Here is a 26,515-nt window from a genome sequence, read left to right as displayed (position 1 = left end):
GGAGATTGGGGATAAATAAGATAGAAATAGGAGAATAAGGAAAATGTTGGATGTTGTAGGAATGTTGTCTTATAAAGAGTTGAAAATAAGAAAACAGAAATGGAAAAGGAGGAAAGGTAATGATGGAAAAACGGAAAGAGAAGATAAACAAAATATAAAAGGGCTACGCTGAACTATATGTCATTAAATATTAATGGAATACATAACCAAATTAAAAGGAAGAAACTACCAAATTTAAATGAATAAATGTATTCCATTAGAAAAAATAACATATTGGTTAAGAAATAATATTGAAATATTCGAACAAGTATAGGAGCCTTACATTAAATACAATAGCGAAAACCTACCGGGGACAAACATTACCTAAGTTGATGGAAGGAGAAGGATAGAAAAGAATGGACTCAGTAGAATTTCTGGTGTAATTTTGTTGAATGACAACATTGTCTGACTGGCTTAATGCAACCTAGATTGTATACCTAAAATGGATGAGAGGGGGGGGTGGGGGGGTGGTTTGGGAGGAAAGGGGGGGGGAGAAAAAGTCACTGTATATGTGTGAAAAAGAAATAGTGTATATCATGGCTAATGTGATTTATGGTGTGAAAAATAAAAAAAATTAATAAAAAAAAAAAAACAAGTTCCGCGGGTGAACCATTTGAAAGCCTCCTGTCAGGATGCATCACTGCGTGGTACGGGATCTGGTCTGCCCAAGGAACTGCTTTGGTTGTGAACGTACCTCAGACCATCACACATATACTCCTTCCTCTCCATTGACTCCTGCTGCCTTGGAAAAGCTGCCAACAAATTAAAATGCTCATCATTTGTGTTAATTTAAATTAAAAAAAAAAAAGAGAGAGTGCAGAGGAGGTTTACGAGAATGTTGCTGGGGTTTCAGGGTTTGAGTAACAAGGAACGGTTGAACAGGCTGGGACTTTATTCCCTGGAGCATAAAAGGTTGAGGGGTGATTTGATAGAGGTATTGAAAGTTATAAGGGGGATGGATGGAGTCAACATGGAGGCTTTACCCACTGAGAGTGAGGGAGATTCAAACAAGAGGGCAAGGATTGAGAGGCAAAGGGGAAAAGTTTAAGGGAAACATAAGGGGGAATTTCTTCATGCAGAAGGTGGTGGGGGTATGGAATGAACTTCCCAAAGTGGTGGTAGAAGCGAGATCAATGTTACTATTCAAGGAAAGGTTGGATAGGTGTATGGATGGGAGAGGTGTGGAGGGTTATGTGCCAAATGCAGGTCAGTGGGACTTGGTGGGAGACTAGAAGGACTGAACTGACCGGTTTCTGTGCTGTAAATGGTTATACATTTTGTCTCTGGGGTTATGTATGATGTACAATAAAACCTGGAGAGGTCTCCTCTATTCCATTGATCACAGGATGTGCAGGCCCAGTGCCCGTTAGATACTGGAGGGCTTTGACAAGTTTGTACACAAGATCAGTCATGTTAAACACACCAAATGGCACTCACTCATTTAAAAGTAGCCCACAACTCAGGTCCAGTGTTGGGAGAGAATGTAGAGAACGACTTAATCATGAAACATTGAAAGTTGATTTGTGAGACAGTTTTACCCATGATTTACGTTCCAGTCTAACTATGCATTCAACACAGAAGGAAGGAACTTCACACGGCCTGTTAGAATCGGGCAGCAGTCTGAGTAATGATCCTTGCTACTGAGATGACTGAAGGTTGTCGCTTCCTCTTGTATTCATGTGATGACCCTAACAGTGCTTCCAAGTGAAACAGCCCCACCTGTGAATATGTATGGGTAATTTACTGAATCTAGTGCTCCCGATGAGGCCTCCTCGACATCGAGGAGACTGGACACAGGCCTATTTTGTGTACCTCTATCAAATCTCCCCTCATTCTTCTGCGCTTCAGGAAACAAAGTCCTAACCTGTTTAACCTTTCACTGTAACCTAGTTGCTGAAGTCTGTCAACATCTTAATAAATCTCTGCACTCTTTCCATCCTATTGATATCTTTCCTGTAGTTCAGTGACCAAAACTGCACTCATACAACTTTACCATAACCCAACTCCCATAAGTCAAACACAAAAGTCTGCAGACACTGTCTGCCACAATAACCTGGATCTCCTAGTGGCCGCCATTGCAGTTCCCTGTCCCATTCCCTTGCTGACATGGTCTCATCTGCTGCCAGACAGAGACCACCTGCAAATTGGAGGAACAACACACCTTCTGACGGGGCACCCTCCAACCAGACGTCATCAACATCGACATCTCTGGCTCTCGTTTAATCCTTCCCACTCATTTCTTCCCCATCACCATCCCCCAGCTCGGTCTCTCCCTTACTTGACTCCTTTTGCACAGATAATCAATTCTCACCTCTCCCCTTAATCCAATTGTTGGTCTGGAATCCTCCCCCAAAGCAGCATTCTCTCCATGCTCAGATATCCAGTCTTTTTGATCATTCTGCTTATTCCCTGAAGAGGGTCTCAGGCCTGAAACATCAGCGATATCTCTTTGTCTCCTATGGATATTGAAAAGACCAGCTGAGTACCTCCAGCATGTTGGTGAGTTTTTACTACAATCACAGTGTCTGCAGACTAACAAAGCCACCCAGGGCATGCCTATCTCAGCCATCATGTGATCCAGTGGCTACAAGATTGGATGATGCGACCTATGCAGGAATGATGTCAGCCTGCTTGTGGACCGTCCCATTGACTGTGAGAACACAGGCCATGCACATCACTCTTCTCCTCGATGCACCTTTTTGTATAAATGCACAAGCAAGGTAGGACAATCTCACAAAGTTGGATATTTTAATATTTTTTGTGTTCCCTTGATTAAAATGCTATTATTCCAGATAGCATACAACCTGCAATCCATCAGCAAAGTGAGTCCTGGCTGGGACAGTGAACAGCAGTGAGATCCAGCTCTCACTTGTGAATGCGCTGGTGCTTTCGCAGATTGGATGAATAACTGAAGCCTTTCCCACAGACGGTGCAGGTGAAAGGCCTCTCTCCAGTGTGGACTCGCTGGTGGGAGACCAGGTTGGAGAGCTGCGTGAATCCTTTCCCACACTCGGGGCAGGTGAAAGGCCTCTCACCTGTGTGCACCTGCTGGTGCCTGACCAAGCAGGAAGACAGGATGAAGCCCTTGCCACACTCTGTGCAGGTGAAGGGCCTCTCGCCAGTGTGCACCTGTTGGTGCCTGACCAGGTGAGAGGATAAGGTGAAGCCCTTGCCGCACTCTGCACAGGTGAAAGGCCTCTCCCCGCTGTGGACTCTCTGGTGGGTCAGCAGGGAGGATGACTGGCTGAAGGCCTTGCCACACTCGGAGCAGGTGAAGGGTCTCTCCCTGGTGTGAAACCTCTGGTGTGTGGTCAGGTTGGAAAGACAGCAGAAACCCTTCCCGCACCTGAAGCAGACGAAGGGCTTCTCCCTGGTGTGACTCCGCCGGTGAATCTCTAGCCAGGAAGGATAACGGAAGCCCTTCCCACAGTCTCCACATGTCCACAGTTTCTCCCTGGCATGGCAGCACTGGTGTCTGGTCAGCCCAGAGGCTCGGAGGAAGTTCCGTTTGCAGTCGGGGCACGAGAACTGCTTCTGCTCACTGCAGGAGGAGCCGAGCACTCCCACCTTCAAAGGCCAGCGATTTTCAGGACCCGGACTGTCTGCAGACTCCAGCTGGTCACAAGGGAGTGTTTCCTTTGAGTTTCCCCTCTGCAAATCTGCCATCAATAAATCCCTGTGAAAGAATATGAAATGGTTCAGGGGGTGAGGGGAGGTGGGTTTAAAAAAAAGGCAGTGTGAGAAGGCTGACTTCAGAGGATGATTGAAAAGCAAGAAACTTTGTGATGAAAACCTGAACATTTTGAGAATCTGGGGAAAAACCCAGAGTTCTTCTGGTCATGGGGAGTTTGGATCATTAACATCAAGAGTGAGGGGTGGGTTCAGAGCCTGTAACCCTGTCAACGTTACCGATGTCAAATGTGTCCTTTTCTCTCCAGGCGAAGCTTATGCCTACACCTCCATTACCACGGACTGAGGCTCCAAACAGGCCTTTCAAGTGAAGCAACACTTCACTGGTGTATCCGCAGGCCTGATCTACTGCATCTGGTGTTCCCTCTGTGCCCTTCTCTACATTGGAGAGACTGGGAGATCACCTCACTCTGTCCACCCAGTCGCCACCCACTTCACTTCTGTGTCACACTCCCACACCCACATGGCCATGGCCTTGTGTACGATCCCACCCTGACCACCCACAGATTGGAAGAACAACACTTTATTTTCCATCTGGGCCCCCTCCAGCCTGATGGCATTAACATCGACTTCTCTGGTTTCTACTAACCTCCCCTCTCTCTCCCCCTTCCCTTCCTCTCCCCTTTCCAGTTCTCCTCCCTCCCCTCACCCAGCCATCCCTCCTCCCATTGATTGTTGCTGTCTCCTCCCTCCCTTCTCCTGCTGATGAAAGGCTTTAGCTAGAAACATCGGTTACACATCTTTACCTTTGCGACATAAAGGACTCTACTTGACCTGCTGAATTTCTCCAGCATCATGTGTTTTTATTTTGACTCCGTGAGTCCTGGTTCCTCCCACATTCTAGAGGGATGGGGTGGGGTATTGGTCACATGGCTGTAGTTTGAATGGTGTGGACCAGAAAGACCAGTCTCTCTAATTTTTTTAAAGTAAGTTCTTGGGAACAAACAAACATTTCTAGTGACCTGTCTTGGGTGAAACACGTTGATGGGATGGTGACAGAGGACCCAGGAAGTTTTCCATGTTCCAACCCAGATCACTCATCAACTTCTACAGATGATCTTTTGTCTACTGATGACATTCACTGGGAGGCTTCCACAAATCTGCTTGATTTACAAGGACGTTGCCTGGATTAGGGAGTAGGCCTTATGAAAACAGGTTGAGTGAATTTGGACTTTTTTCCTTGAGCGAGAGAGGATGAGAAGTGACCTGATAGAGGTGTACAAGATCACAAGGAAAAGGAATGGAAGCAGGCCATTTGGCCCATCTAGTCTGCTCCGTGTAACCTCTGAGCTAAACTGTTCTTGCATCTAGTGCTAAGTTTTGGTCTTGTCTCCATATCCCATGTTACCCTGACTAAGTAGATACCTATCAATTTCCCCTTTAAATCCCCCCAATGATCCATCCTCCACAGCTGCATGTGACAACGAATTTCACAAATCCACTACCCTGTGGTTAAAGAAATTTCTCCTCGAATCACCCAATGGGAAATTATCTTCAATCCATTCACTATTTGAAATGTTTCTGTGAGATTCCCTTTCATTCTTCTATATTCTAATGAATAGAGTCCAAGAGCCGCTAAGCATTCCTTGTATGTTAACCTTCTCATTCCTGGAATCATCCTGGTAAACCTCTGTACCCTCTCCAACCTTGCTATATCCTTTCTAAGATATGGGGCCCAAAACTGCACAGTTACTCCAAATGTGCCCGATAGAGCATCTTCAACACCTCTATTCTTTTTGAATTTTATTTTTAATTTGCATCAATGTCAAATACAACAAACTTGTCCATAACCATACAGAATAATAAAATGATGCAAAAAGAATACATAATTTTATATTTTCTCCCCCTCTCCAAAAAAGTAGGAAAAAAAGCAGACCTGAATTTATCATACATCATTCATTGATTAATTAAATTTCAAATTTACAGATATAATCTTAAACCTCCAAATGAACAAGGGTGAGTTGGAGTGGGAGCAGCGGACACTGTAATGAACTCTTTCCAATGAAATCCATGTAAGTTTTCCAAATCTTATAAAATTTTCTGGTTGATTCTGTAAATTATACGGTATTTTTTCTAATGGTGTAGAATTTTCTAATTCCACTTGCCATCTATTCAACCCCACATGATTGTCTATTTTCAACGTTACTGCCGTACATTTCTTTGCTACTGCTATTGCTACACTTCGAAAATTCCTCTGATGAATATCCAACCTCAAATTAGGAATATCACCTAATAAAATTATTTTTGGGTCTTTCAGAACTTGTATCTTCATAATTTGTCCCAGTAAAATATTCATATCTTCCCAAACATTTTCTATTTTTTCACACTGCCAAACTGCATGTAAAAAGATTCCTACCTCTTTATTACATCTAAAACATTGATCAGAGCAGTTTGAATTAAGTCTGTGTAATTTATGTGGAGTAGAATATAATTGGTGTAAAAAATTAAATTTGATATCTGACATTGTGTTAGTTACACTTTCAATACATATTTTTGACCCTTTTTCTGCATAGTCTCTTGCAATTTTATATAAATATTAGTAATACATCTTTTAATAAATGTATCAGTCATTAAATATTCAAATGGACTTTGTTCAAGTAATCAAAATTCAATCCTAACTTTCTTTTTAAATATGATTTAAGTTGATAATAAGAAAAATAGTATTATTTGCTACATTATATTTGTCTTTCAATTGGTCAAAGTTAAAAAAAAAACCCAAAAAAACAATCCTTTATCCTTTTTAATCCACAATTATGCCAAATATCAAAAATTTAATTATTAACTGTAAAAGGAATGAAATTATTTTGCTTTAATAACATTTTGGCTATTTGCCAATTCTTCATTCCTCTTTCTATATGGATTCCATTCCATACTTTAAGTATATGTTTCAAAATTGGTGGATCTATTTTCCCTTTCAACAGTTCTTCATGCCATTTATACAAAATATGTTTGGAATTATTTTTTCCTATTTTACTCACTTCAAATTGAACCCATACTGTCTTTTCACCAGTCTGATAACAGGAGGACAAGAATGTAAGTGGAGCTCCTTTATAATGATTTTTAAAATTAGGCATTCATAGTCCCCCCCCACCCCAATCATATTTCCATGTTAATTCTTCCATTGCCGTGCGAGACATTTGTCTCACCAAATAAATTTTCTTACATTTTTATTTAAATCTTGAAAAAGTGTTGTTGGTACAGAAATTGGTAATGATTGGAATAGGTATTGTATTCTATGAAAAATATCCACCTTCACGCAATTTACCCTTCCTATTAAAGAAATCGGTAACTCCCTCCATCTTTTAAAATCATCTTTAATTTTCTTCAATAAAGGTATATAATTTAATTTAAATAAATTATTCAAATTCTTATTTATATTAATTCCTAAATATTTAACTCCCTCATTCTGCCATTTAAATTTTGTCATTTTCTTAATTTGAGTATAATCAGTTTCAATCATTAGTATCTTCACTTTTATCAATATTTACTTTATAACCTGATTTTAACCCATACTCCAAATGAATATTTACTTTTTTTATTATTAAATGAAATTACAGGGTTTGTAAGATAAAATTGGTCTTTTTGCAGATGATGTAATATTATATGTTCTTTATCTTTTATATTAAAGCCCTTAATCACATCATTTCTTCTCATCACCTCTGCTGAAGGTTCTATAGCCAGCACAAATGAAAAAGGTGAGAATGGACAATCTTGTCCAGATAATCGTTCCAATTAGAAAGGTTTTGATATTTGTTTTTTTTATAACTACTTTAGCCTTTGGGTGATTATATAAGGCCCTTATCCAATTTATAAAATTTATTGAAATTCCAAAAATCTTCAGTACTTTAAATAAATAGTCCCATTCTAATCTCGCAAATGCTTTTTCTGCATCTAAAACCAAAGCTACTAATGGTATTTTTCTTTTTTGAGCTACATTTAATAAACTTAAGAACTTAATATTATTATCTGATGTTCTATTCTTGATGAAACCTGTTTGTTCCATATTTATCAATTTAGGAAAACATTTAGCTCATCTATTAGATAATAATTTAGACAAAATTTTATAATCTGTATTCAATAATGATATTGGTCTATATGACGATGGAAGCAAAGGATCATTCCCTTTTTTTGGAATGACTGTTATTAATGCTGTTTTAAATGACTCCCGTAAATCACAGGTGTCCTTCATTTGATATAGCAATCCCATAAATATAGGGATCAATAAATATTTAAATTCTTTATAAAACTCTTGAGAGAAACCATTTTCTCCTGGAGCTTTAGTGTTTGGTAAAGACATCAATATGTCATATAATACTGTAACAGTTTGTTAATTCAAGCTTTTTTATGGCTGTTATTGTTCTCGATCATTGACCTGTCTTCAATTGCCATGCTAAAACCTTGTGGGCTCCATCTCCCAACTCAATATTTTTGTTGAGTTTGCCTTATTATCTCTCCCCACTTTATATGTTTATATTTCAATATTCTTCATTTCTTATCATTCACTTGATTCTGTGATTCTTTTTCAGCTTTATTATTTCTTTTTCCAAATGGTTAACTTCAGACATATATTCCTTTTTTTAATCTCAGCTGTATAACTTATTATTTACTCTTTTAAATAAGCCTTCATAGAGTCCCAGACCAATTCATTAGGTACAGAGTGTTTGTTAGTGTCTTAAAAAATTTTTTATCTGCTCTTATGAATTCACAAAAATCTTGCCTTTTTAACAATGCAGAAATTAAACCTCCATTTATAACCAATATTTTGCTCTTCTTCGGATACAATTGGCATAACTAAAGATGAATAATCCGATGGTATTCTTGCTGATATTCAATCTTTTGAACTGTTGCTTGCAGTTGCAAAGAGATTAAAAACATATCAGCCCGTGAATATGTCTTATGTCTAAAGGAATAAAATGAATAATCCCTAATACCAGGATGCACCTTCCTCCAACTATCAAGGAGTTTCATTTCATTCATAAAATTCACAGTTTTAACTGCCTTGTTTTTAAATCATAATTCCACCTGATCTATCCAACTTAGAATCAAAAGTAAAATTAAAATCTCCTCCCATAATTATTTTCCCCTTTGCACTGGCTAATTGCACAAAAACATCTTGTGATAAATTTTCCCTCAACTCCATTCAATGCATATATATTCATTAATGTCCAACATTCTGAATAAATTTTACAATTTGTTATCACAAATCTTCCTGCTTTATCAATAGGTATATCCAATCTTTTAATTGGTGAACTTTTATTTAATAGCACTACCTGTCAGGCTTTAGAGTTAAATGAAGAAGACATTACCATTCCTACCCAATTCCTCTTTAATTTTGAATGTTCTATTTCCGTTAAATGAATTTACAGTTTAGTTGTTTTCATATAACTTAATAACAATTTTCTCTTTAACAGATTCTGAATTCCATTAATATTAATACTAATAAATGACAATTTCTCTGCCATTAAACACAAGTATTAGACCGCATGTCCATCCAGCATTCTCCTCCCCCCCCCCACCACTCACCCCAATACTCCTTTCATTCTACATTCTACATTCATAAACAATCCAGGCTTTGGACAAAAAATAATAATTAAAAAAGAAGAAAAGTGAAGAAAAACCCCAGAGGCGTGTGATGGTAAAATGTCTCTAATCCTCTGATCTATATGGGATGCAAAAATATCACATTTGTGCCATGACTCTGCAGTGGTCAGTGTCATACTCCCCACTAACTTGCTCGATATACCATACCATCCCTTACTATAATTTTCCAACTGGTCTAATAATCCATTGATCTTATCAAAAGATAATGGATCATGCGATTTATAGATTAAACCTTCCTCCCCCTTTAAACTCTCTCGAAACACAATGTAATTTCAGTTACAGTAAAATTCTTTCAGTTATGTAATTATTTCTAAGATCAGCAACGACCTGTTGGTCTTTAGCAGGCAATGAATCAGCATTTGCTTCTTTAGGCTCTGTGGAAAAATCTATTCCTCCCACCCAGGACAAATATTTTCAGTACAGAAGGATATCTCAAAACAAAGGCATAGCACATCTTAAACTCTTCTCTTTAAGAAATCAAAACGTGTCTGGATTAAAGAAAACCTTATTTCCAGTATAAATCAAAGGTGATTGTCTTTCTTTAGCTTGTTTCACTGCCAGCTCCAATATCTTATCTCTTACTTCATATCGAAGGAATCAGACAAATATTGGACAGGACCTTTAGTCAGGCTGAGGTTTAGGTCTTAGTGCCCTATGGGCTCACACAATCTCCAAATCTCCATGAAATTTAGCCTGGCCCAAAGATTCCGGTATCCACCATTGCAAAAACTTTTCATATCTTGACCTTCATCCCCTTCTCTAAGTCCAACAATCTTTTTTTTTAATTTTTTATTTTTCACACCATAAACCACATTGACCATGATACATACATTTTACTTTTCAAATATATACAGTGCCATTTTCGCACCCCCCCTCCCTCCTCCCATCCCACCCTCCCTACCTCCCCCCCCATCCATTTAAAGTACAAAATCTAAGATACATTAAACCAGTCAAACAATGTTGTCATTCAATAAAAATAAACAAGAAATTCCACTGAGTCAATTCTTTTCATTTCCTTCTCCTTTCGTTAATTTAGGTAGTGAATGTCCCCGGTAGGTTTTCTCTATTGTGTTTCATGTAAGGTTCCCATATTTGTTCAAATATTTCAATATTATTTCTTAAACTATATGTTATTTTTTCTAATGGAATACATTTATTCATTTCTATATACCATTGTTGTATTTTCAAATTATCTTCCAATTTCCAGGTTGACATAATACATTTTTTTGCTACGGCTAGAGCTATCTTAACAAATCTTTTTTTTGTGCACCATCCAAATCAATTCAAAATTCTTTGTTTTTTATGTTACTTAGGAGGAAGATCTCTGGGTTTTTTGGTATATTGTTTTCTGTAATTTTATTTAATATTTGGTTTAGATCTTCCCAAAATTTTTCTACGTTCTCACATGTCCAGATTGCATGAATTGTTGTTCCTATTTCTTTTTTACATCGAAAACATCTGTAAGATACTGTTGGGTCCCATTTATTTAACTTTTGAGGTGTAATGTATAGCCTGTGTATCCAGTTATATTGTATCATACGTAACCTCGTATTTATTGTATTTCTCATCGTTCCAGAACATAACTTCTCCCATGTTTCCTTTTTTATCTTTATATTTAAATCTTGTTCCCATTTTTGTTTAGTTTTACCATTTGTTTCCTCATTCTCCTTTTCTTGCAGTTTAATATACATATTTGTTATAAATCTTTTGATTCTCATTGTATCTGTAATCACATATTCAAGGTTACTTCCCTCTGGTAACCTCAGACTGCTTCCTAATTTATCCTTCAAGTAGGATCTCAATTGGTAATATGCCAGCACTGTATCTTGAGTTATATTGTATTTATCTTTCATTTGTTCAAAGGATAATAATCTATTTCCTGAAAAAAAATTTCTATTCTTTTGATCCCTTTTTTTTCCCCATTCTCAAAAGGAAAGGTTATCTATTGTAAAAGGGAGTAACTTATTTTGCGTCAATATTAGTTTTGGTAATTGGTAATTTGTTTTATTCCTTTCTACATGAATCTTCTTCCAAATATTGAGGAGATGATGTAATACTGGAGAAGTTCTATGTTGTACCAATTTTTCATCCCATTTATATAATATGTGTTCAGGTATCTTTTCCCCTATTTTATCTAATTCTAATCTAGTCCAATCTGGCTTTTCCCTTATTTTATAAAAATCTGATAGGTATCTTAATTGTGCGGTTCTATAATAATTTTTTAAGTTTGGCAGTTGTAAGCCTCCTTGTTTATACCATTCTGTTAATTTATCTAGTGCTATCCTCGGTTTCCCCCCTTTCCATAAAAATTTCCTTATTATTTTCTTTAACTCCTTGAAGAATTTCTCTGTCAAGTGTATTGGCAATGCCTGAAATAGGTATAATATCCTTGGGAAAATCTTCATTTTAATACAGTTTATCCTTCCTATTAGTGTTAATGGTAAATCTTTCCAATGCTCTAAATCGTCCTGTAATTTTTTCATTAGTGGATAATAATTGGGTTTATATAGATGGCCGAGATTTTTATTTATTTGTATACCTAGGTATCTTATTGCTTGAATTTGCCATCTGAATGGTGATTCCTTCTTAAATTTTGAGAAATCCGCATTATTCATTGGCATTGCTTCACTTTTATTTACGTTAATCTTGTAACCCGACACTTCTCCATATTCCTTCAATTTCTTATATAATTCTTTTATTGATAGTTCTGGTTCTGTTAAGTATACTATAACATCATCCGCAAATAAACTGATTTTATATTCCTTGTCTTTTATTTTTATCCCTTTTATATTATTTTCTGTTCTTATCAATTCTGCTAGTGTTTCTATAGCTAACGCAAACAATAAGGGTGATAGTGGGCATCCCTGCCGTGTTGACCGGCTTAAGTTAAATTGCTTTGATATAATTCCATTTACTGTCACCAATGGCCCCTTATATAATGCTTTAATCCAATTAATATACTTCTCTGGTAAACTGAATTTTTGCAATACTTTGAATAAATAATTCCATTCTACTCTGTCAAAGGCCTTCTCTGCGTCTAAAGTAACTGCTACTGTTGGCGCTTTACTCCCTTCTACTGCATGAATTAAGTTAATAAATTTACAAATATTGTCTGTTGTGCGTCTTTTTTTAATAAATCCAGTTTGGTCTAGATTTACCATTTTAGGTACATACTCTGCTAATCTGTTTGCTAATAGTTTAGCTATTATCTTATAATCTGTGTTAAGTAAAGATATTGGTCTATAAGACGCTGGTGTGAGTGGATCTTTGTCTTGCTTTAGTATTACTGTAATTATTGCTGTTATTCTACTAAATAGAATAATACCTAGTGTCGCCGAGAATATTCTCCCAGAATCACAGTGCGGCTTTCGCGCAAACAGAGGAACTACTGACATGGTCTTTGCCCTCAGACAGCTCCAAGAAAAGTGCAGAGAACAAAACAAAGGACTCTACATCACCTTTGTTGACCTCACCAAAGCCTTCGACACCGTGAGCAGGAAAGGGCTTTGGCAAATATTAGAGCGCATCAGATGTCCCCCAAAGTTCCTCAACATGATTATCCAACTGCACGAAAACCAACAAGGTCGGGTCAGATACAGCAATGAGCTCTCTTAACCCTTCTCCATTAACAATGGCGTGAAGCAAGGCTGTGTTCTCGCACCAACCCTCTTTTCAATCTTCTTCAGCATGATGCTGAACCAAGCCATGAAAGACCCCAACAATGAAGACGCTGTTTACATCCGGCACCGCACGGATGGCAGTCTCTTCAATCTGAGGCGCCTGCAAGCCCACACCAAGACACAAGAGAAACTTGTCCGTGAACTACTCTTTGCAGACGATGCCGCTTTAGTTGCCCATTCAGAGCCAGCTCTTCAGCACTTGACGTCCTGCTTTGCGGAAACTGCCAAAATGTTTGGCCTGGAAGTCAGCCTGAAGAAAACTGAGGTCCTCCATCAGCCAGCTCCCCACCATGACTACCAGCCCCGCCACATCTCCATCGGGCACACAAAACTCAAAACGGTCAACCAGTTTACCTATCTCGGCTGCACCATTTCATCAGATGCAAGGATCGACAATGAGATAGACAACAGACTCACCAAGGCAAATAGCGCCTTTGGAAGACTACACAAAAGAGTCTGGAAAAACAACCAACTGAAAAACCTCACAAAGATAAGCGTATACAGAGCCGTTGTCATACCCACACTCTTGTTCGGCTCCGAATCATGGATCCTCTACCGGCATCACCTACGGCTCCTAGAACGCTTCCACCAGCGTTGTCTCCGCTCCATCCTCAACATCCATTGGAGCGCTTTCATCCCTAACGTCGAAGTACTCGAGATGTCAGAGGTCGACAGCATCGAGTCCACGCTGCTGAAGATCCAGCTGCGCTGGGTGGGTCACGTCTCCAGAATGGAGGACCATCGCCTTCCCAAGATCGTGTTATATGTCGTGTTATATGGCCACCGTGACAGAGGTGCACCAAAGAAAAGGTACAAGGACTGCCTAAAGAAATCTCTTGGTGCCTGCCACATTGACCACCGCCAGTGGGCTGATATCGCCTCAAACCGTGCATCTTGGCGCCTCACAGTTTGGTGGGCAGCAACCTCCTTTGAAGAAGACCGCAGAGCCCACCTCACTGACAAAAGGCAAAGGAGGAAAAACCCTACACCCAACACCAACCAACCAATTTTCCCCTGCAGCCGCTGCAACCGTCTCTGCCTGTCCCGCATCGGACTTGTCAGCCACAAAAGAGCCTGCAGCTGACGTGGACTTTTACCCCCTCCATAAATCTTCGTCCGCGAAGCCAAGCCAAAGAGAAGAAGAAGACATGAATCTGGTAAGCTTTGTGTTTTATCAATCTGGTTGATTACTTCCAGGAGGGGAGGAATTAATAAATCTTTAAATGTTTTATAGAATTCTATTGGGAATCCATCCTCTCCTGGTGTTTTATTATTTGGTAATTTTTTTATTATCTCTTGTATTTCTACTATTTCAAATAGTTCTGTTAATTTATTTTGTTCCTCTATTTGTAATTTTGGTAGTTTAATTTTAGTTAAAAATTCATCTATTTTCCCTTCTTTCCCTTCGTTTTCAGTTTGGTATAATTGTTCATAGAATTCTCTAAAGTTTTCCTTGATCTCCGTTGGATTATATGTGATTTGTTTGTCTTTTTTCCTTGATGCCAATACCATTTTCTTAGCTTGTTCTGTCTTAAGCTGCCATGCTAGAATTTTGTGCGTTTTTTCCCCTAGTTCATAATATTTCTATTTTGTCTTCATTATGTTCTTCTCCACCTTATATGTTTGTAGTTTTTCATATTTTATTTTTTTATCTGCCAATTCTCATCTTTTAGTTGTATCTTCCTTCATTGCTAATTCTTTTTCTATATTTACTATTTCCCTTTCCAACTGCTCTGTTTCCTGATTGTAGTCCTTCTTCATCTTGGTTACATAACTTATTATTTGCCCTCTGATGAACGCTTTCATTGCGTCCCATAGTATAAACTTATCTTTCACTGATTCCGTATTTATTTCAAAATACATTTTAATTTGTCTTTAAATGAATTCTCTAAAATCCTGCCTTTTGAGTAGCATGGAGCTTAATCTCCATCTATACATTCTTGGAGGGATGTCCTCTAACTCTATTGTCAATATCAAGGGTGAATGCTCCGATAATATTCTAGCTTTATATTCTGTTTTTCTTACTCTATCTTGCATACGAGCTGATAACAAAAATAGGTCTATTCTTGAGTATGTTTTATGTCTACCCGAGTAATATGAATATTCCTTTTCATTTGGGTGTTGTTTCCTCCATATATCCAAAAGTTGCATTTCTTCCATTGATTTAATTATAAATTTGGTTACTTTGTTCTTTCTGTTAATTTTTTCCCCAGTTTTGTCCATATTTGAATCCAAATTCAGGTTGAAATCCCCTCCTATTAATATGTTCCCTTGCGTATCTGCTATCTTCAAAAAAATATCTTGCATAAACTTTTGATCTTCTTCGTTAGGTGAATATACATTATGAGAGTAGATTCCAAAACTCCGAATATATCTGACATTTTATCATTACATATCTCCCTGCTGGATCCATTATTTCCTCTTCTATTTTAATTGGCACATTTTTTCTAATTAATCTAGCTACTCCTCTTGCTTTTGAATTATACGACGCTGCTGTTACGTGTCCTACCCAATCTCTCTTTAATTTCTTGTGCTCCAATTCAGTTAAATGTGTTTCTTGCACAAATGCTATATCAATTTTTTCTTTTTTCAGTAAATTTAGCAGTTTCTTCCTTTTAATTTGGTTATGTATTCCGTTAATATTTAAAGTCATATAGTTCAGCGTAGCCATTTAATACTTTGTTTATCTTCCCTTTCCGTTTCTCCATCATCACCTTTCCTTCTTATCCATTTCTGCTTTCTTGTTTTGAACACTTTATAAGACAACATTTCTAAAACATCAAACATTTTCCTTATTCTCCTATTTAAAACTTCTTTAACCCCCATTCTCCCCTCCCCCTCCTGAGTTGTCCTTTATCCCTTGTCGGGCAACCACATCTCCCTTCTCCATTTGGATTTGCGAATTCACTCGCAAACGTCAGCTGATTTTGCAGTGACCGCAACTCCTCCCCACCCAGCCCCCCCCCAGAAAAGATTTCAATTTTCATATGTAACAAAGGTCACTCTTTTAATTCCCTCCTTATTCCCTCTATACCCTTTCCCTCCCTTATTAATTCTTGTCTATACTCTATATATTTTCCTCTAAATAAGGATACATTCATGTATACACACTATATATATATACCCCTTTACACACATACATATAGTTCGTGGTCATTTTTACTCTCATTACATGTCTTCATCTCTCTGCTTGTTTTGTAGTTGTTCTGCAAATTTCATTGCTTCCTCTGGATCCGAGAATAGTCTGTTTTGTTGCCCTGGAATAACTATTTTAAGTACCGCTGGGTACTTTAACATAAATTTATATCCTTTTTTCCATAAGATCGTTTTTGCTGTATTGAACTCCTTCCTCTTCTTCAGGAGTTCAAAACTTATGTCTGGATAGAAAAAATTTTTTGACTTTTATATTCCAGTGGCTTTTTGTCCGCTCTTACTTTCTTCATTGCTTTCTCCAATATATTTTCTCTTGTTGAATATCTTAAGAATTTTACTAAAATGGATCTTGGTTTTTGCTGCGGTTGTGGTTTCAGGGCTAAAGTTCTATGTGTCCTCTCTATTTCCATTTCTTCCTGTAATTCTGGTCTTCCTAGGACCCTGGGGATCCAATCTTTTATAAATTCTCTCATATTCTTGCCTTCTTCATCTTCCTTAAGGCCCACTATCTTTATATTATTTCTTCTATTATAGTTTTCTATTATATCTATCTTCTGAGCTAACAGCTCATGTGCCTCTTTAACTTTTTTATTAGGGTTAGGGTTAGGGGTTAGGGTTAGGGTTGCGCACTTTTATTCGACTCTGCAAGCCATTTTTGTAGTCCCGAGCCCGGGACTTCCACTGACCTGAGGGAGCGGGCTTCTCTCTCCGCAGCGGGGCTCTTCGGACAGGTAAGGCTTTCACCTTCTTCTTCCGACATTCTTTCTTCCTCTTTCCTTCCCATTGTTTTCGACTTTTCTCTCTTCGCTGCCATTTTCTTCTCACCTTTATTTTTACTTTATTATAAATTTTAATCTTGTACCTTTGTGCTTTGTGTGTTTTTTTTTTAAACTTTTCGGGAGAGGGCTGTAATTCCCTGATCGGCCACTACTCCATCACGTGACTCCCCCAAGTTCAACAATCTTGATGTTATTCCGTCTACTAAAATTTTCCAAAATGTCCATTTTGTTTTGTAATAACTGATTGTTCTTGGCAGCAGCTTCTGCTTGCACTTTCTTCATTTGATCTTTAATATTTTGAATCTCAAATTAATTTCTTTTAAAGTTTCGATTGATTATTTCAAATCTAGTGTCAACTTGTTGAATTAATCTTTCCATCTTGTCACCATTCTTCCTTACTTCATCAGTTAATACTTCCATAGATTGTTGAAAAGAATCTAAAAATTGCTGCATTTCTCCAGATAAAGAAACTTCTGTACCTTTCTCTGCTTTTTTCTTGATTGTAGATTGCTCTTGGTCTTTGCTTTTCCAGGTCCTCTTCTTGATCATTGAAGCTGTGAGTATCTTGTATCATTTTTTAAAAGTTCTTCCGTTTTTTTGTGCGTTCTATGCGCGTTCTATGCATGTGCAACTCCCTGGTTTGAATTTTCTCCCCATCCAAATAATAATCTGACGGTTTATTCCCTTGACCAAAATGCACAGCCATACATTTTTTAACATTGTATCTCATCTGCCATTTCTTTGCCCAAGCTGTTCAAGTCTCTCCCAAGCTTTCGATTTCTTCTACACTTCATACTCTACCACCTATCTTTGTGTTATCTGCAAACTTTGCCATGAAACCATTTAGTCCACAATCTAAATCATCAATATACATTGTAAAAAGAAGCAGCCCCAATACTGACCGCTGCAGACACCACTAGTAACCGGCGGCCAACCAGAATAGGATCCCTTTATTCCCACCCTTTGCTTTCTGCCTATCAGCCAATGCACCCTCTACCCAATCTATTATTTTTCTGGTAATCCCATGGGCTCCATCTTATTAAGCAGCCTTTTATAGGCACCTTATCAAAGGCCGTTTGAAAATCCCTATACACAACATCCGCAGCCTCTCCCTTGTCCACCCTACTTGAGATTTCCTCAAAAAATTCTAGTAGGTTGGTCAGGCAGGATCTTCCCTTCATGAATCCATGCCGGCTTGGACCTACCCTGCCATTCACCTCAAAGTATTCAATAACCTTGTCCTTGAGGATCAATTCTAATAACTTTCCAACATCGGACTAATCGGCCTGTAATTTCCTTTTTTCTGCCTCCCTCCTTTCTTAAACAGTGGAACTACATTTGTGACCTTCCAATCCTCGAGAACCAAGCCAGAGTCTATTGCTATCTGGAAAATCAATTCCAATGCCTCTACAATCTCCAAGGCCACCTCTTTCAGAAGCCATGGGTGCACCTCATCTGGTCTGGGAGACTTATCTACCTTTTGATAAATTCATCCTACTAAGCACTATCTCTCTTGTAATCCTGACTGTACTTAATTCTATTCCCAGAGACCTTTGAATATCAGGTATATTGCTAATGTTCTCCACAGTGAAGACTGATGCAAAATATCCATTTAGTTCCTCTGCCATCTCCTTGTCACCCATAATAATTTCTCCAGCTTCATTTTCAATCGGCCCCATATCTACTCTTATTTCTTATATATTTGAAGAAACTCTTAGTATCTTTTTGTATATTTTCCAATTTCCTTTCATAATTCATCTGTTCTTTTCTAATGACTTTCTTTGTCTCTCTGTAAGCCTTTAAAACTTTCCCCATCCTCTGCTTTTCCAGTAATTAGTCCTCCCCTGTATGCTCACACTTTTGCTCTCGTTTTAGCTTTAACCTCTCTCATTAGCCACATTTGTGTCATTTTACCATTCATAATTTTCCTTTTCCTTGGAATATTCTATACTGGGCTTTCTTTGTTTCTTGTAGAAATATCATCTAATTCTGTTCTGCCGTGTGTTCCCCCCCACCTCCCATTGAGCTGACTTTTCCAGTCAACGTGGGTCAGTTCCTCTCACATCTCACTATAATTCTCTTTGTTCCACTGAAATACTGACACACCTGATATCATCTTTTCCCTTTAAAATTGGAATCTGAACTCTATCGTGTTGTGATCACTACTTCCCAAGGGCTCCACAACCTTTAAATCCCTAATCACTGTAAGGTAAAAACATCATGAGTTGGGACCAGAGGAGGAGTCACCCAGTACTAAGGAGTAACAGGATGCAGGTGTGACCTTGTACGCTCAAGATAAATGTGGCAATAACAAGATGATGTGCAGCAGACTAACAGAGAAGGGTAGCAACAGCTTATTCATTGGACAATGTAATCGTATGATAATTTACTAAGTTCGTGTCCTGAAGTATAAAAAAAAACACCACTTGCTGATATCGGGAGAATGGGCCTTCTCCAACTAACACTGTTAGTTGAAAGTGTTACAATCCGGTAATAAAGAACCTTGATTTCGACTCAGTCTGGTGTCTGACTCACTCATTCTCAAACAAAGCAGACCTAACAATTTGGTGACCCCGACGTGATGGGTGAGTGGACACTAGACGACGGTTTCTGTTTTTCTTGACAATCATCTCAGCCGGCTGACAAAAAGGTCCAGAGAAGCCTGTTTTAACAAAATTCTCTCTCTTAAAATCTTTATGATTGTCAGTAAGAACTGGAGATCAGACAAATTAGACGATCATAATTTAAGGTCGTCACCTGCCAGGATTGTAACACGTAAGTATTTACAAACAAAACTATAAAAGTCCTTAAGGCGTTTTAGTGACATTTGATAAGTGCTTCGCCGACAAACCACTAGAGTTTAAAAAGTCTTTATTGTGACGTTGCAAAGTCCAATAGAGTGAGAAAGTGGTCCAAGAACAATTGGGGACTTGAGTTTTCTGCCCTAAACCGGTTATTAAAAGGAGAAATCTCCCACGTGAAGGTTGAGCTTGAAAGAAAACGAAGGTTCAGGCTTATTGGTCTCCATTGTATAAGACTCGCTTATAAATGTCCGGTAGGTATGATGAAGTCTGTACACTTGAAAACTTAAGAATTTATTTCCCAAATTCGCCGTGGTGGAATACCACAGCGGACATTAGAGACCTTGAGATGACAAAAAGAGTACTCAGAGATGCCTGCCTGGTGAACAAGGGTGACGACCAAACACTGCAAAAGCTGTGTCCGGATCAGGTAGGAGATATCAATGAAAAAGTTGACAGAATCCTAAGAGACACACGGTTTATTCGAAATATTTTTGACAAGTTAAATGAAGGTATTCCCAGCATCACCAAGGAGATAAAGTTACGTAAATTCATAGATTGGTACAGGGAAACTGGACAAAAATTTAGCCCTAAAACTTGGTTTCCTAGTTGTAACCTAACTTTCAGACCTCTTTGGGAAAACAGAGAGTGGAAGACGAACAATCAGTGTATACAGGACAGTCTGAGGTCCACCGGAGGACCAGACTTGGAGACTGTTTCACTAAAAAACTTTTGTCATCCGGCCTGCAAGGAGACATTTTTAAAGGCGATTTTTGTTACCATAGATCCTCTAAACGGACAAGAACCTAAATTAAGAGAAGCATTAGGAAGCGACCCCGCAGCAATGGCTGCACAGTTGCCTGCTAAGACCTTTGTCCAAATTATTAGGGAAATTAATAAGGAATTAGAGAAGCGAAATACCAGTAAAGAGGCATTGGAGAAACAAAGAATTCTCCGAAAATGTGTAGATCGCTGGAGGAAGATGGGGTGGTTACCCGGGAGCGCCGAGATGTTCCTGACAGGTGAGGGAAACAAAATTCTAAAGCGTAGGGTCTTAGATAAGCTGGAAGAAACAAAACGAGACATAGAAAGGAAAATCTTTAATCGAGAGTCTGCACAAAAAAAAGATGAGATAAGGAGATGCGTTACCGCGATGTCCTCGCTCTATTCGAGGAATTTAGTCTCCCTGATAACCCACCTATTATGGCCCCTGTAGAAATAGCTTGTAGACCCCCACCCTATGCATACGTTAAGTCACAAGGTACCCGACACCCCAGATGGGACCCAGGAGTCACGTCCCTTATATCCAGATATTGAAACACTGGGACATGACGGGAACATCGGGAATGTGGACACGTCAGTCAAGATACAGGCCCCTTTACTTAAAATAAAAGGGGGATTAATAGACATCGAGACCCCCGCAGGATCCAAGAAAATAGAAGAAGACTTAGAGACACAGAAAAGGAACATGAAAAAGGTTCAGGATAACGTTGAAAACTTAAACAAAGATGTGATTGTGCTCGGGCAGATAAGTAAGGAACAAAAAGAATTAATGGTAGATGTATTGAGAGAAATGGAAAAGATAACTACGACACTGTCAGCAGGACTCCAAGCAGGAGGAACAGTTATAGGAGCAAAGGACGAAAAGTGTAGTACAGATGAGGAAACGAGATACGGCCCACCATGGGAGGGAAGTAGCACAAGAGAACTCAGGAAGGAGAAGAGTAGACATGCCCGCCTGGACATAGTTAGGACGAAAGAGAAAGATGTGAAACCACTAGACAATGACCGAAGAAATTATCTTAGAGATAAGCGTGAACGATATACCTCCGACTCTGAGACATCAGGACCTGACGGGGACAGTGACAGTAGTGATGAAGAGGTATCTGAACAGGGAGGACAAAATAGATGTATTCCAAGAGTAAAGATGGAACAGAAATCCCCAAAATTGAGATATCAATGCCCATTGCTGATCACGGGGCGGGGAAATCAAAAGTATGTACCCTGGTCATGAATGGACTTAGAGAGTCTAATGAAAGCTGGTCCATGGATTTCTTGTTTCGAGCGAGAAACCTGTCAGGAACAATTAGCACTTGCAGATGTCAGAACTATCATGATAAAAATGAAGGCAGAAAGAGCCCTGAAGCAAATAGAGAGAACACTCAAAAGTGGAAAATTGGGGGACGAAATAGAATTTGACCCACTTCGAAATAGATTTTGGGAAGCACTTAGAGAAGCATTCCCTACACCCTATAGTCTGGACGCCTTGGTAACCCTCCAACTAAAAGAAGGGGAAGGTGCGCATGAGTACCTCTCTCGAGCTTGGGACTTATGGGAAACTGGGACTGGTGAAAGACCGGACCATAGCCCCCTAGGAAATGCTCATTTTCGAAATGGGACAATAAATGGACTACCTGGTCCAGTTCAAGCAAAATTAAGGGACATTGTGGGGTTAGAGATGATGCCAGAGGACTTGTGGAAAAGACACCTGACACATGCACTCAAACGACATCGTCAATCAGAACAGGCTGTCAGAAAGTGCATCCCAGAAGGGAGTGGACAAGACAACCGATAAATTGATGAAAGTCATAGAACAAATAGGGATAAAACTAGCGGCCCAACAGATAGTCCCACAGGCCATGGGGCCAGTGATAAATCCGGGACCCCAAGAAAGGAATGGTTGGGAAAGACCACTAAGTACCATGTATAGAGGAGAACATACCCTATGCCACAATCCTGGACACTACCAGCGAGACTGTCCAGAGGCTGGGAGAGGAAGGGGCATAGGATTACCCTCTATTAGAGGTAATAGAGGAGAAGAGGAGAAAATTTAAGAGGACAAGCAAGGGGTAGGGGTGGACACATCGATCGGCCCCAGAAAATTGGGGGATGGCAGAGTGATCAACAAGTACAGGCACCCCAGTATGACGACGATATTTGGTAAGGTGCTGAATTAGATTATTGACGGGGCCCTGGAGAATCAAAAATCACGCCTCCCTGGGAGCCACCAAAAATTTGGGGGATGGTGAATGGAGAAAAAATTGAATTTATGATTGACACAGGGGCAGCGGTTACGACCGTGATTAAACAACCCCCAGGGAGCACATATTCAGGCAAAACATTATTTACAATAGGATTCTCCGGGATAAGGGAAACACAGCCCTATACCGATAACATCGACATGACATTTAGACAACAAAGGGTCAGAGCACCTGTCCTAGTTGTGCCAAGCTGCCCCATTAATTTATTGGCAAGGAACGTTCTTACTAAACTGGGGATAACCATACAATGTTCTGAGAAGGGCCTTCGGTTAACATGCCCAGGGGACACAATACAGAGGGAAGGACAGTTTGTACTAATGACCCCAACCAATGCTTCAGAAGACTCTGTGGAGGTTATTATTTTCTGGAGTCGACTATTGTATGACGAACCAGGCCCAGGTCTGATTAAACAGTTTTTTGAGTGGAGGGCCAGTATTCCCCAGTATGGGGAGTACCAATACCCACTGGATCCCATGCATTAAACTATACCATCCACCCGGACCTGGAGTATGAGGAGAGGTGGGACTCTCTAAAAGAAGGGAAGACAGAAATGATACATTGTCCATTTATCTTTGTGGGAAAGGAGGGAATAGCTGCTAAGGTTATCTTGTCGGAAGAACAAATGGAGTGGTTCCACTTAGGAGTAGAAAGTGTACCGCATGTAACCTTAGGAATTGCCAAAGATCACTACGCCCGACAGTTGGGACCGATGGTGAAGGAGTCAATGGGGTGTGAATACAGGCAGACGGAAGTCCTGGGATATTCCACCTCGGAGGGAGGGAAATTTGTCAGACTGAATATTGAAGCATGGGACCGGGTAGTAAATGAGAAAGTAGAAAGAGACCGACCCATAAAAGGAGAAAATATTGATCACGGGGACTCAGACAAATATCTTTCTGATCTGAGCCCACAGATATGGACAACGGGGCCTTACGATGTGGGAGCAATAAAAGGGGAGGTATTTCTGGAATTAGCCAACCCCAGGCAGAAACCGATATGGAAAAAACAATACCGTTTGTCGCCCAGCCAGGAGGAGGGTATTAGGGGAACGATAGGAGGATTAATGGAGACAGGGGTTTTAAGGGCGGCACCAGACAGCATGTAGAACACGCCCATCATGCCTGTCCCCAAATCAGGTAGAAAAGACTGGAGGATGGTACACGACCACCGGGAAATTAACTCTGTTACCAAGACCATAGGGAGACCAGTCCCAGACCCATACGTTGCACTTAGGGCTCTGAGTCCAGATCACGAATACTACACTGTCATTGATCTGGCAAACGCATTCTTTTGCTTAAAATTAGCCGAGGAATGCCAAGACTGGTTCGCTTTCATTTACCAAGAGAATCGGTACACATATACTAGATTACCTCAGGGTTATAAGGACAGTCCAGGACTGTTCAATCAGGCCCTTAGTGAAATCCTAGTGAAATTGAAGCTCCCAGAAGATGTTACGCTGATTCAGTATGTAGATGACCTGCTATTAGCAGGAAGGACGGCACATGGGTGCCTAATGGAGACAGCAGTTTTACTCAGGGGCCTAGGTGAGGCAGGGTTTAAAGTAAAGAGGTCGAAATGTCAGATCGGAAGGAGGGTGGTAACTTTCCTAGGAAGTCTCGTCGGTAAAAATGGTACGGCCATGTCCGAGACACATCGGGAAACGATACTAGGTTATCGAAAACCGACAACAGTACAAGACATGCTAGCATTTTTGGGGCTCTGCGGATATAGTCGAACTTATGTCCCAGGATATGTGAGTTTGACCCAGGGTTTGAGGGAAATGGTCACGGAGATAGGTCACCGGAGGCTTAAGGAACCAGTCAGGTGGAATGTAGAATGCGAGGCGGTTTTCATGCGTGTTAAACAGGAATTGGGGAAAACAATCAGCCTGGCTAATCCGGATTATAGTAAAGAATTCCACTTGGACGTGGCTGAAACTGGGGGCATTGTTAGCTCAGTTCTGTATCAGAAGGATGGAGGACGAAGGAAGGTACTGAGTTACTATAGACAATGTAGAAAGAGGAAAGGCCCCATGTCTCCGATATCTCGCAGCAGTAGCTAGAACGATACAAAAAAAACCCCACATATTGTCCTCTGTCATCCCCTGGTTATTAATACAGACCACAGTGTCTCAGCCCTTTTAATGTCTAATGCTTTCAGCTTCTCAGCCAACAGATCCATTAAGATGGAGGACGCCCTTAAGGGTCCCCACATCACCTTCAGGTCGCCAAGGGACAACTATTCCAACATGGCTAGGGGATTGAACTCGGGATTGATGGAAACGCATGACTGTGTAGCAAGAGTCAAGATAGATTCCAAATTGAGGGAGAAGCTATTTGAGGAACCCATGGAGGAGGTGGATTGGGAGTTATTTACAGACGGAAGTTGCCATAAAAGTTCAGAGGGTAATGTGGCGGGATATGCAGTGGTAGGACGGGAGGATGATGCACCCTATCTAGTAGAGTCCTCTATCATCCCCCAACCGGCATTAGCACAATTGGCAGAAGTGATAGGGCTCATACGAGGATTGGAGCTGAGCGAAGGTAAATCGGTTAACATTTATACTGACTCTGCGTATGCTTGGAGTGCAGTCCATATTGAAGCACCAGGCTGGATAAGAAGGGACTTTCGGACTGCAGCCGGACAAAACGTCCGACATGAACTGGTTTTACAGAGACTGGTCAGGGCGGTCATGCTTCCCCGGGCTCTAAGCCTAATTAAGGTGGCAGGCCATTCCCTACAAAACACAAAGGAAGGGAAAGGAAACACGGCAGCTGACAGAGCAGCCAAATAGGTTACTGGATATCAAGAACCTATACAGGGGATGATTCTGAGGTCCCATGGCAAAAAAGAGGAATTAGAGAGAAGAGAAAATAGTAGCAAGTTGAGTGACCAAAAAGAGAAGGAGGGAGAGGGACCCCCACCAAATATTGAACACCTGATAGAAATACAGGAAAAAGCTAGCCCAAGTGAGAAAGAGGAATGGATGAAACGTGGTGCTACACGACAGGAGATCATCTATGACAATCGGACAGTACATGTCTGGCGCTCCCCGATAGGTACGATAGTTGCCCCCCGCCAATTACTTCCGCTATTATTTGAAGAAGCACATGGGCCGACTCACATTAGCGCCACCAAAACTTATAATACACTTAAACAACATTGGTGGAATCCCCACATTGACAATTTTAGAGCTGAATGTACTATCTGCAATGGGCATAACCAAAGGATCACCTTACCCCACCCGCTTTTATGATTTCCAGTACCGACAGCCCCATGGAAAGAGATCTATATTGACTATAAAGATATGGGTACTGACCTTAGGACAAAGGAAGGATACTGATATCTCTTAGTGGTGGTAGATAGGTTCTCACGGTGGGTGGAGGCTGTCCCAACGAAGAGGGAGGATGCAGATAGTGTAATAGGCTGGCTGACGCGAGAGTTGATACCCTGCTATGGGGTCCCCAGCAGAAATATGCTCTGATAATGGGTCCCACTTTAAGAATGAGCTGATCCAAAAGGTTGAAGAATACTTAGGGATCAAACACCGTTTCGGTAGTGTCTATAGGCCTGAGAGCCAGGGGCTAGTAGTAAGGGCAAACAGGACGATAAAAATCCAAATTAGGAAAGGTTTTGGGTGGGACCAGGTTGAATTGGGTCGAGGCATTGCCATTAGTACTGATGTCTATGCGACAAGAGAAGGCCAAAGATACCTTCCTGTCACCACACGA

General features: G+C 40.0%; 1 protein-coding gene across 1 annotated transcript in view; it reads right to left on the bottom strand.

The window, feature by feature from the left end:
* Nucleotides 1-2,785: 2,785 nt before the first annotated feature.
* LOC138753157 (uncharacterized) overlaps nucleotides 2,786-26,515 on the bottom strand; it is a 45,540-nt gene continuing 21,810 nt past the window's right edge. The window contains exon 3 of the mRNA XM_069915783.1: nucleotides 2,786-3,715. Within this exon, the coding sequence (XP_069771884.1) occupies nucleotides 2,905-3,715 (811 nt within the window). The 3' untranslated portion in view covers nucleotides 2,786-2,904. The remainder of the gene's footprint in view (nucleotides 3,716-26,515) is intronic.

Source organism: Narcine bancroftii, chromosome 1 (assembly GCF_036971445.1).
Source record: "Narcine bancroftii isolate sNarBan1 chromosome 1, sNarBan1.hap1, whole genome shotgun sequence".
Lineage (NCBI taxonomy): Eukaryota > Metazoa > Chordata > Chondrichthyes > Torpediniformes > Narcinidae > Narcine > Narcine bancroftii.
This window is presented reverse-complemented; position numbering and strand designations above follow the sequence as displayed.